General features: G+C 50.5%; 2 protein-coding genes across 2 annotated transcripts in view; one reads left to right on the forward strand and one right to left on the reverse strand.

Annotated features, from left to right (window-relative positions):
- LOC144947438 (zinc-binding protein A33-like) overlaps window positions 1–13036 on the forward strand; it is a 374175-nt gene that overhangs the window by 51780 nt on the left and 309359 nt on the right.
- The window catches only part of LOC144947489 (E3 ubiquitin-protein ligase TRIM11-like), a 139164-nt gene continuing 136438 nt past the window's right edge, over window positions 10311–13036 (reverse strand). Inside the window, exon 6 of the mRNA XM_078876715.1 lies at window positions 10311–10858. Coding sequence (XP_078732841.1) covers window positions 10311–10858 — 548 coding nt within the window. The remainder of the gene's footprint in view (window positions 10859–13036) is intronic.

Genomic DNA, 13036 nt, shown 5'->3' on the forward strand with positions numbered 1-13036 from the left:
TAGTCGCATTGAGCTTGGGTAGCGTGGATTTACGCCCGTAGTCATGCCCGGAAGCAATGCTGTATTCGTGAGATAATGGGTCGGCAGCACATGTCGTACATAGGGTAATCGAACGGATGTTTAGAACCAAATCGGGGTTCATGTGGTAACAACGTTGGTCCCAGCGCAGAACAGATATATGCGCAGCAACGACATCAGCTGGTATGCTTTCCAGTTGCTCTATCTGCTCCAATGTCAATTTGAACGAATCATGCAGACTTCCAATATCGACCACAACTGCCGGGTCTTCACCCGCAAATATGATTTCATTGCACGATGCACAGGCGTCGATGGCACCACAAGGCGGATCGTGAGTCGCCGCACTCTTTTGGCAACGTATGGCTTCATCCTTGGAAACAGGTGCACCAATGGCCCTAGAGATGCGCTCGCACGTTGCACCAGACTTGTCGCCACCGAACGTTTCATCGTTGAAGACATGGCCATTCGGGTCCGCCGAGCAAATGTGATAATATGCCAATGCCAAATTCGGGTGCTTTATAAAATTCTGTCCATGTGCAAGCAGCTCGATGTCGGCCTGTTCGATCGTCACTTGGCGCAAAATAGTGGATGCCAACTCCATCAGGTGCTCATCAACCGCGCTGCGTACATCTAGCGCTTGTGACTTGCGAGACTGTCCTCGTTTGGAACTGTTCTGAGTGCTTTCATCCGCTTTCTCCTCCCCAGGAAGCCCTGCCCGTGCGGCACGGCGTCCCGCTGTGTTGGACTGCCGTTTTTGTTCCTTTGTCTCCACCGAGTCGGCAGCTCGGGCAGCAGCGTGGTCACTTGCATTGGTATGCCGCTGCTTGGCGTTTGTCTCCTCCGAATCATCAGCACGTGCGGCGCGGCGTCCCGCTGTGTTGGACTGCCGTTTTTGTTTCTTTGTCTCCACCGAGTCGGCAGCTCGGGCAGCAGCGTGGTCACTTGCATTGGTATGCCGCTGCTTGGCGTTTGTCTCCTCCGAATCAGCAGCACGTGCGGCGCGACGTCCCGCTGTGTTGGACTGCCGTTTTTGTTTCTTTGTCTCCACCGAGTCGGCAGCTCGGGCAGCAGCGTGGTCACTTGCGTTGGTATGACGCTGCTTGGTGTTTGTCTCCTCCGAATCAGCAGCACGTGCGGCGCGGCGTCCCGCTGTGTTGGACTGCCGTTTTTGTTCCTTTGTCTCCACCGAGTCGGCAGCTCGGGCAGCGCGACGCCTTGCTGTGTTGACCTGCCGTTTTTTATCTTTTGTTTCATGTGAGTCGACAACCCGGGCGATGCGGCGCCCTGCTGAGTCTGTCTGACGTTTTTGCTGTTTTATTTCCTCAGATTTGGCAGCCCGGGCAGCGCGGCGCCCTGCTGTGTTTGTTTGTCGTTTCAGCTCATTTGTCTCATTCGAGTCGAATACTCGGAGGCTGTCATTGTCGGCTGCGTTGGACTGCCACTGATTGCTGTGTGTCACCTCGGAAAGCCATGCACGCGTAGCGCGTTGTTCTGTCATGTGGACATCGCGCGATTCACTTACTGGTGCATCATCAAGACTTATCCGCAATTTTTCCTCTTTTTTTGCATCGGTTTGTGCATTGTTTTGTGATGTGCGATCGCGGCGGAGGCGTTCGGTAGTGGTCATTGCAGCCAAGTAATCCATGTAATTGAACACAGACACTGTAGGAGCTAGCTGCGATAATGTGGTACCCTGACACTGAAGGGGACGGACGAACACATTAATCTACTGCAGGCTGGTATGCACTCAGTTTACTTCGTTTCTACCAGGTGGTGGGGCTCTGAGCGATGCGCGCCAGAGGCTCCGAGTCCCCGTCCTCTACCCCGCCCCTTAGCAACGCGCCATGCTTAAGTGGTGAGGGCGGCGTCTGGTGATCGTGGTGATCGTGGGTGGCCGAGGAGTCGTGTGGACTTTAGCGAGGAGGCGCTTTTATCTCAGCGACGCCATCAAATCGACGACGCCGTGACGACAAAACGCGGCGATTTTCGCGGGAGCCGACGACTTGGTGACGCGCAGGTGACAGCCCCCCCCCAACACCCCCCAACACCACCCTCAACACCACCCCTCCCACCAGCCCTCACCACCCCCTCACCACCCCCCACCACCACCCAACCCCACCACCACCACCCCACCACCCCCCACCACCACCTTCTGCACTAGGCCTCGCGAAGCCTGCCGCACTAGGCCTCGCGAAGCCTGCCGCACTAGGCCTCGCGAAGCCTGTCGCACTAGGCCACGCGCCGTGCTTTTCGTGAACAATTAAGGCGATTAAATGTATCTCGTCTCTGTGTTAATACATTTTTCTTGTCTCTGTGTTAAAAAAAACGTGCTGCGTTTCATCTCTGTGTTAATAAGCCTGCCGCACTAGGCCTCGCGAAGCCTGCAGCACTAGGCCTCGCGCCGTGCTTTTCGTGCAAAAAAATAAGGCGATTAAATGTATCTCGTCTCTGTGTTAATAAATGTTTCTTGTCTCTGTGTTAAAAAAAACGTGCTGCGTTTCAGTAAAGTAATTTTTTTTTTTAAATAAACGTGCTGCGTTTCATCTCTGTGTTAATAAGCCTGCCGCACTAGGCCTCGCGAAGCCTGCCGCACTAGGCCTCGCGCCGTGCTTTTCGTGCACAATTAAGGCGATTAAATGTATCTCGTCTCTGTGTTAATAAATGTTTTTTGTCTCTGTGTTAAAAAAACGTGCTGCGTTTCAGTAAAGTAAATTTGAAGCGAAGTTTATTATTACACTTGTTAAGCCAGGAAAGCCCCACTGAGTCAAAAGGTTTTTGTAGGGTCCTGCCAAGTGTTTGCAGTAGGGGGCGATGCTGCTACACCAAATCGCACGATACGAATGGAGAGATTGAGGCCTAGTTCTCGGCTTTAGGCCTAGCTGTAGGCTTTAGGGCGCTGTGAGTTAATTTTTAATTTAAATGTTTTAATGATTTATGTAAAAGCTTTAAATTTAAATGTTTCTATTTAAAAACATGAGGGAATGTAACATTGTTAAACATAACTCCCTTTCACACACGCGGGGGTACGATACGAAGGGAGAGTTTCAGGCCTAGTTCTAGGCTTTAGGCCTAGCTGTAGGCTTTAGGGCGCTGTGAGTTTTTTTTATTTAATTTCAAAGTTTTAATCAAAAGCTATCTCAGGGAATAAGGGAATGTTACACGTGTCATGCCAAGTGTTTGCAGTAGGGGGCGATGTTGCTACCAGGATAGCGTCACTGAGTCTAAAGGTTTTTGTAGGGTCATGCCAAGTGTTTGCAGTAGGGGGCGATGTTGATACACGGACGGACGGACGGACAGTCAGACGGACGGACGGACGGACACATTAATCTATTGGTGGTCTGGTCCACTTCGTTCCTACCAGTATTACACATGTATCTCTTCCACAAGGACGGGCGTAGAGTGTATACCTGGATGCATTGATTATCTCTCACTGCTTTATCTCTATTCACTTCATCTCTCGTTACTTTAGCTCTAGTCACGTTATCTCCCATTGCTTTATCTCTCATCATTTTACCTCTCATCTCTTTATCTCTCATCACTTTATCTCTCATCATTTTATCTCTCATCACTTTATCTCTCATCACTTTATCTCTCGTCGCTTTATCTCTCGTCGCTTTATCTCTCATCATTTTATCTCTCATCACTTTATCTCTCTTCACTTTACCTCTCATCACTTTATCTCTCATCACTTTATCTCTCATCACTTTTTCTCTCGTCATTTAATCTCTTATCATTTGATCTCCCATCATTTTATCTCGATTCACTTTATCTCTCATCGCTTTATCTCTCACCACCACTTCATCTCTCATCACTTCATATAAAACGTGTTTTCACAACGCGAAGTTGATATAGCGCGATTGAGCTAACATAACTACAAATAAGCGGTTGTACGGCTGCCTTGGCATAGCATCATCGCAGAAGGCATTGGGATGCTGCTGGATACTTCTAGATGCTACCCCACACGTGCCTCGGTCTGTGTTCAGGCCTGCATTACGCATCTCACGTGCGTTATCGCGGACTGTGCTTAACACTCCTAAATTATATACCGTTTATTATAACACTCTTTTTCCATAACGTGCTTGTTCTTCAGGAAACGCAACTACAACGACCGTAGTCGTGTAGAGTTCCAGATGCAATTCGTGGAGAGCCAAAATCGCAGAGAGCGAGTTCGTGAATAGCGAGGCAATCACGATCAAACCATACGTGGTAACTGGCTGCGTCTGGCCACCCTCGATAAATGTGACAAGACAATGATGGAACTTGTCAACCGCGTCACATCAGAAACAACAAACCACCAGGCGATGCCAGACTTGAGTCGAGTCATCCCAGACTTCACAGGTGAAGAAATTGGAGCGATCGCACGAGCGAGTGGCTGCGCACCATTGAAACAAACGGAGAACCTTCACCGATGGCAGGGAAACCTTTTTAAATCCTTTATATTAAGTTCACTTGCTTGCGTGCTTGCGTGCTTGCTTGCTTACGACCGTGCAAATCTTTCGGTCGTTTTTTAAACCAATTCCCGTGATCCAATCGAGCTGACATTTTCTACACAGACTCGTTGTGCGTGACAATTAATTTTCGTGAAAATTTTTTTCCAAAATTTTACACTTTTTAGGACAAAATATTATATTTAATTACCAATTGCTTAATGCTGGCATGCAATCATCTGACCCATAGGTGGCAGCCATCTCAAGCCAGAGGACGAGAGGACTCTAGCCGCCACGCATATAAAGGATTTATAGTGAAAAACTTTGTTTTTACGGGTTAATTTTTTTGTGTTGCAGTCGGCTCGATCGCATCTAAAGGGAGCAACACTGAATTGAAATTTGACGCGTGCAGACGGCATTGAGTCATGGCCGGATTCCGTGTAGCGCTTCAAACGAACTTTCATTGCGACATTGAGCCTTCTCGAGCGTTGGGAGTGGATGAAGGCCTGAATGCAGGGAAAACGAGAAAGCGGGATGGACTACTTCCATGAAAAGGTGAGACTATGCAAGCAACTACATTTTGGAGTTCCAAGATTTTTAAAAAAAGCAACTGGCGATTGGTCTGTGGTACCACTAGCTCCCATGAGAGTGGTGTGCCTACTACAATGCTGATGACCTGTTCAATGACTCCCCCCTCCCCCCTTGAGTTTTTTTGTTTGTTGCGGTTGCACCCAATTCAAGAGCCGAATGGCTCACAGAGCTATACCAAACAAATGAAACTGAAAGTTTTAAGAGCTCTTCAAATGGGCGTGCCGATTGTATTATCAAAGGTGAACTGGGACACCGGAAGTAAGCAAAAAGAAGAGGCACTGTCCAAGGACGAGAAAGTCAGACCCAAAGAAAGGAGCACCGACACCATCCATCATTGGGAGCACGAGCACTGCAGCAGCAACTGGGCGCCGCCGACACAAGGCCTGGTTGTATCATCAGCGGGGCGCCGGTGTTGTAGAGTTGCAACCAACCTGGGCACATCTCTGCCGACTGCCCATTAGCTCCTAAGCCCTCGCATCTGTGGCATCTGTAAGCGGGAGGTACGTTAGTTCCTCAGCCTGCTCCGAATGGACACACCAGAGTGGACATTACGAATGTTACGTTGCAAGTGAACACCGTGAGTGAACCGGCACTAAAGCTAATGAAATGTATCAAACCAGCCCTTGTCAACTGTATTAATTTGGAAGCGACAATTGACCCAGAAAGCGCGGCATGTACGATCCGGGCGACTGCCGCCTTACACTGCAGGCAAGGATTGAAGATACATATGCATTAGTATTCGGCTTCAGCAATACAGAGTCAGCTGCAACCACCGTACTTGGAAAGGCTGAATTGGAAATCGATTATGTAAAGTGAACAAAGGTAACCGTCCTTGTCATGCCAGTCATGGAGAAACCAGTGGTTCTGTTAGTTGGACATACATGTGTAGTGACTGGGATTGTCACTGTATGGTGCCGGGCCTATAAGGCCACGGCGTGTGATGCATCGTCATTGTGTGCACCCCAGAGAGGGGGTGTAGTACCAGCCCTAGTGGAGGCTGGCGGAGCGCTGTTAGCGCAATGGCACCACGCGCAGCGTGCGGTGCGGGCTTCCACCACAGGGAGCGAGAGGGTGTCAGCCAGCCAGGGTTACTTTGGGTGATGGCACTCTGGTTGATCCTGTAGACACATGACCGGAGGTAACAGGATGAGGCCCCCGGGTGGAGGGGGCTAACGGATGGTCACGTGGTCCGGGTAGAGCTCTGAAGAGCCTTGGAGTAAGTGCAAGAGAGATATCGAATGTGGGCGGGGCTAGAGGCGGAGCCGGCCCCAGCCCGGACAGTTATAAGGTGGCTCCCGGGAAGGGATCGGGGTTCTTCTTCGTGATGCAGTGCTGGAAGATTCCCGTCAAGTACTGAAGAGGCTGCACCATGATGTCCAGGACCCAGCTCGTGGTCCGGACAGGGATAGCGTAGAGCTTAGGTGTTAATGTGTTACTGTAGTTAGTCGGGTGGTCATCACCCTAGACATACGTTTAGTGTTAATAAACGTGTTGCTCTCAAAGAAAACATATGTGACTCAGTTGGACTCACTACAACTGGTGTCGGAAGTGGCCAAACCGCTATTTTTACATAGCTAGCAATAAACAAGTATGTCTACACGTCGCAGAATTCGTACCAGGGCATCGGAAGATGAAGAGGAGCTGATTCCGCCCACAGCTCCCGAGGAGGGAGTGGGGGCGCTGCCAGGCAAACGGACTGATTTAGTCGGCTATGGTGAGGCTCTGTGGGTTTCTGCACCAAACAGTACCTTGTAAACATTCTTATTGAAGGTTTAAGAAGGAAAGTATGTCGTCTCTATCATTGCCATTTATTTGTTCAGGATTTATTTTAGGATGATAGTTTAAATTGTCTTAAAAAATATTAAACTTAATATTGTTAATTATTTGACAAATGATCTCCCAACTTCACGTGTAAATGAGTGGGGGATCAGGTGGGAGGATAGGAGGGTGATCGTGTGGGTGGTTGAGCAGATGTGTGTGTGTGGGTGGAGATCGGTATTGTAGTGGTTAGTGCGGTTTTACGAACCTGCAGACCCAAGTTCCATTCCCACTCACGGCCACCAACATCAGTGACCATTGTCCAAACCGGTCATGGGCCTCTCGTAGGTCGACTCAGCCTCAAATGAGTACCTGGTGTGGAGTAAAAATATCGCCACTTGGAAGACAAAGGCGGCTGGGCTTGGTGCTGGCCAACCACCCACTCGTGTGCCGTGCCGGCTGTCGTAAGTGCTCGCTAACAGCACTTGTCCAACAGTCTATTCAGGCTATAGGGGGGATCTTTGTCTTTGTGTGGGTAGATGAGTACGCTGGTTTGCAGGTGATCAGGTGGGCGGAAGATCAGCCGGGAATGGGCGCTTGAATACGCATGAGGTGGACAGGTAAGTGGGTGGGCAAGTGGGAGGGTCTCAGTAGATGGCTGGGTGGGTCGTGGGTTAAGGAGTGGCAGGTGTCGGGTAGGAGAGTGTTGGGTGAGAGTGGGTGGTGGTCATCATTACCAAGCGTAGTCATTGTTATTATTATCATCATCATCATTCTCTTCATCATCATCCATCAGTCAAGATCCAATTATCATAGCTCATGGTGACGAGGAACAAGCAAACCAATTAAGAGTGCAGCTATAAATACCACGAGACTCACCATGGAATGTGGCCCAAGGCTACAGACAGCACTTACCTGTGTAGGCGTAAGCTGTAGATTTACAAACCGTGCCGGGTTTAGTCTTGGTTAATATAACATCTGTACAAACAAATCAACAGCATCCATCCCAAACATATACGACATGTTTACACAAGGCAGTCAGGCTCAGCTCTGAGAGACACATTCACCGCCTGGATGACAATATTGAATTTTTTTTAGATTGTATGTTTTTATTCACTCAGAATACATTGACCCTTGACCCACAATACAATGTGATTCCAATTCACGGATAACCCAGACCACAATCATGTCCATGTATATTTACACGATCTAACCCAAGAAACCTTTATTATTGATAATATTTTTCGCGAAAGCCTACGTGTTAAAGGCGATTTGTTTAACCTGTTAAGAACTCAAGATACCAGGAGTCTCGGTTGCAAGAGTAACGATAATGATGGTGCTTTTGCTGCTGCTACTGATGATGATGATTCTGTTGCTGCTGATGTTTCTATTATTATTGATACTGTTGGTACTACTCATGATGCTGATTATGATAATGATGGAGCCACTGGTGCTGTTGTTACTAATTCTGCTAATGAAACTTCTGCTAATGCTGATGATTGAGTCGAGTTGAATTTTAGTAACGAGGTGAGAACTCAGGAGATTGATGAGTCTCATTGACAAGAGTGATCTGGGTCACAAAAATTAAAAGCAAAACAAGTCAAACCCATGCGAGCAATTAAGCAAATAGAAATATCACACACAGCCCAGAGCACAATGCGATTAGCATTCACATAATTACACAACTGGTACGATATAATCAATGCGTCTCAAATCATCTACGCATTGCTAAACAGCCCGAGACTCGAGTTTGGGTTCACACCAGATTGGTGTCTCACTTTAAGGAGGGGCGCGGTGGTGGCTAGGAGATGTTAACTCCCTCGCCTAGTATGCAGGAGGTCGTGTGTTGGATTCGGACCCTGACGGCTGCTATTTTTTGGTGTTTGTAGTGTCTTTCTCCCTGTAATAACACAAAGTGTCTGTGATATTAATGCGTGTTGAGACCAAATTAGTCGTGTTGTAATGCGAGAGATATATCAGGCGCTTAATTACTTTAACCCACTTCAAAGTCAAAGCAGATAATGAAAATATTTATAAAAACCCTTTATATGAATAATATTGGTAGTGAAAAACCTCCTACTAGGTGTGGCTTCTCTCTGTCTATGCTCTGTAAAATAAAACTGCGTTGGGTGGGTGGAGGGAGTCACTCGACCCCTGGTTATAACGAACTTGTTTTAGCCCAGCGACGCTCAGCACACACCACGAGCGAGTGACCACGAGGGGGACGATGCGCGTCACCCCGTAGCGTCACGTGATGCGTGTTCCCAGCACGCCCGCGGTGGAGATCCACCCTCTCGGCGTTGAGCGCCACGTGGCGCGCGGTGCGAGGGACGATGGCGTCAGAGAGAACCTTGGCTCCTCCCGCCCTCCCCCACCAGTGCGCTAACCACTGCGCCACCGCTCCACCCCACACTACGCACATGGCTCTCTATGCACTAAAGAGAAAGATCCCCCGTGTAGCCTTAACAGACTGTTGGGGCAAGTGCTGCTAGTAGCGAGTAGCAACTATGAAGACCGGCACTGTGACAGACGAGGGTGTGGGAAGGCAGCACCACGCCCAGACACACACAAAGACACAAACAGACACAATAACAAAGACACACAAAGACAAAGATATGCACAGACACAGTAACAACGACACAGACACAATAACAAACACACACAAAGACAAAGGCGTACACACCAACCCACTTACTCGAAGACAAAGATCCCCTGTATAGCTTTAAAATAATGTTGAGTTAAGTGCTGTTAGTGAGTTTCACCTATGAAGGCCAACCTGGGAGAGACCCGCTTTTGTATCCCCAGGGGTAATGTTTACTCATCGCACCAGGTAGTCATTTGAGGCTGAGTCGACCTAGGGGAGACCCAAGACCGATTCATATAATCGCTTTCAATGATGTTTGTAAACCGGTCATGGGCCTCTCCTAGGTCGACTCAGCCTTAAATGAGTTCCTGGTGCGGTGTAAACATCGCCACTGGGGAGACAAAGGCGGCCGGGCGTGGTGTTGGCCACCCACCCCCTAGTGTGCTGTGCCGGCCTTCATAGGGGCCGTCCATAAATGACGTCACGCGATTTTTGACCCCACCCCCCTTCGTCACACGGCGTCACAAAAAGTCAGACCCCCCCCTCAAATATGACGTCACAAAGCTCTGCCCCCCCCCCCCCCCAAGAAAATAAAACATGCCTCAAATAGCTTTAAACTATTGTCATTGTAGTGCATATTTAATGTGGTGCTGCACTCTGATGTTGTAGGATAAACATTTATTAAAAAGTCTATTTAATTAAGTAGACCGTGTTGTTTATATTTATTTTAATTTGCTCATTTTGACGTGATGTCACATTTCTCGCTCACCCCCCCCCCTACGTGTGTGACGTCATTTATGGATGGCCCCATAGGTGCTCGCTAACAGCACTTGCCCCAACAGCCTGTGAAGGCTACACGGGGGATCTGTGTCTTTGTGTGCGTGAGTCTGTGCATTGCGCCCATTTCTCTGCGCTGCTCACACTCCGTGCTCTCAGGACGCACGACTCAGATCCAGAATCCTCACTGAGTCACCATCACCACCAACATACAGTGCGGGGTAGAGCGGTTGACTAAACGAGTGGTGGACGGAGTGCAGCAGCTCCATGGAGTCGGCGCGGTAAAACGACAGCAGCCCCGCCTCCCAGTGCAGGTGACACCCGACTCTCCGGGGAGGATCCCTCACCGGCACTGAGGTCCAGACACCACCATGAATCACGTTGCAGCTGTCGTTATCTTTATATAAAACCCAGGATGAGTCGTTCTCTCCCAGGCTGCACTCGTCATCACTCCCTTTCCTTGCGATCGTCCCGTACGCGACTCCAACCGCACAGATCCCCGTCACACCCCCCACTTCCACCTCCCAGTAGTGCTGACCCGACGAGAAGCTCTCGGAGCACAGGGCTTGTGGCCAGCAATCAAAGCGGTGTGGGTGATCAGGGCGACCCTGGGAGACAGCGGTCCACGTCACCGTCCTGAGGTCCGAGGAAATCTGGAGGTAGTTGTGGGCCGAGTTTGGGTCCACAGTAGGTGAGCGTCCGTCTGCAGTAACGATAATCACAGTAGCCGTGTAACAACAGCACCACTATAACAACAGCACTCGTGCACTAACACGCACGTACACTACAGTAGAGCAATTCATAATGAGCATTGTTATACAACGTTGTAATGCGTAGCTGTCGGTGTGATGACATGTAACGGGCACTTTGTCAATCCACTGCTGGATGAGGGCCTCCCTACACCGTGCGGGTCGTGGGGGATATTTGACCATACTTCACCACGCCGGTCACCGCGCGTTGGTGAAGTCAGGCGGCGCGGCTTTCGAGAGCACAGAAGTACAGTACAGCGGTGCGTTTTTCTGCCCCGTCATCTACATTTTTAAAAGTCGAGCTGCAGTTCAATATTCACTGTGTAATAGATGTGTAATAAAAGACTCGGACGCTTCTCTCTGTCCTGTGTCCTTTATTTGGGTTCGATCTCTTTTCCCTCACGGCACTCCCCCTTACTCTCCACTCCGCAGCCCCAGGCTGCTATCGCTCACGTAGCCCACTTCCCTCCTTGCAGACTCGCTGCTGTCTCGTCGTGCAGACCCCCGCTGCTCGACTCCACCCTTGCAGACCCGCTGCTGTCTCTGCAGCCTCCTCGCTGCTCCTCCAGCCCCGGGGTCGATCACCGCTGGCCGACGGTGCCGATCCTCGGGGTCTGTGTGTGTGGCGATCTCGCCACTCTCTCTTCCTCACTCCGCCCTGCGTGGCCTTACACTTTCCCAGTCTCTGATCACTCCCTTACTGCTTCCGGTTTCTCCCCTTATAACCCTGAACCCTCTACCCCACGTGACGTAACTCCTCCCCCCATGACGTCACTTCCGGGAGGTCGTTTACGCCCGCATTACACCACCCTCCCCCGTAGAGAAAATCCAGCCGACCTCGGCTGAACACAACTCCAACAACAATGCGAGCGAACACGACGGACTACCAAAAAGGACACAGAACACACTATAAAACACCGAAAGAACAAGAACACAACACAATAATTAACGAAATGTGAGGGATTTTGAGCGGGTGCGGGTCGCCGGACCGTCCCTGACGGTTGGCGGCCCTCCCGCCGAGCGGGGACGTGGCAGGGTTTTAAGAGCGACAGGCTGAAGTTCGTCTGTCGCTATTGGAGGCCTGGCAACGTCCCGGTCCCCTAATCTCGAAGGCGCAGCATCAGAGGCGTCCAGCAATCGCGTCCGCAGCGGGGTTGGAAGGGCTGCGGGCCTCAAGGGTTCCGCAGCCGTGGTAGGCGCACCCTGAGCTGAGTCTTCGTTCCCCTGCCGCGTCACGGCCGGCTCGTCTGTAAAAGGCACGACAGGCGCTCTTGCAAGGTCAGCAGGCACAGGCAAGGGCGAGTCGGCAGTAACAGACCCCGGCAAGGCAATCTCAGGAGATGACGCATCAGGTCGAGGGGCCACATATGGTTTCAACCGAGATGTGTGGACGAACCAACGCCGAGATCCAAACCGAACACGCGCCGACTGTGGGTTGGGAACCTCGATGAGGCGAACCGGCCCTTGCCATGGTTTGTGTAACTTAGGAGAGGTACCTGGCCGCACCTGTGGGCAATGGAGCCAGGCCAGGTCCCCCGTTTTCCAGGGGCATTCCCCTTTTGAACGTCGCGCACACCGCTCGTTCCGAGCCTGGGCTTTGGCCGTAGCCATGCGGGCCCCTTCCCGCGCCACAGTGACTCGGCGAACGGTGTCCTGAATATAATCAGGAAGAGGCTTAGCAGGTCCCCTCGCTCCGGTTCCCAACTGTACATTAATCGGCGGTACGTTTTCACGACCGTACATAAGAAAAAACGGCGAATATCCTGTAACCGCATGCGGCATCATCCGGTACGCTGAAAGCACCCCAGGGATATGCAAATCCCAATCCGATTGTTTTTCACTGACCGTATGGCACAACATGGCGGACAGAGTCCTATTTAGCCGTTCCACCATACCATCCGTTTGCGGGTGGTAGGGAGACGTCCGAATTTTCTTTGTTCCAAGAGCCGCACACACCTCCCCCAACAATTTAGACGAAAAATTCCGGCCTTGGTCCGTAAGGAGCCTCTCCGGTGCCCCCTTGTCCATAACATACCCAAAAAGAAAGGCGTCTGTGATAGACGCCGCTGACTGGTCAGGCAACGGCCAGGCCATCGGCCAGCGGGAGAGATACTCCACCCCTACCAGAGAAT

This window comes from Lampetra fluviatilis, chromosome 45 (assembly GCF_964198595.1).
Source record: "Lampetra fluviatilis chromosome 45, kcLamFluv1.1, whole genome shotgun sequence".
Classification (NCBI taxonomy): Eukaryota; Metazoa; Chordata; class Hyperoartia; order Petromyzontiformes; family Petromyzontidae; genus Lampetra; species Lampetra fluviatilis.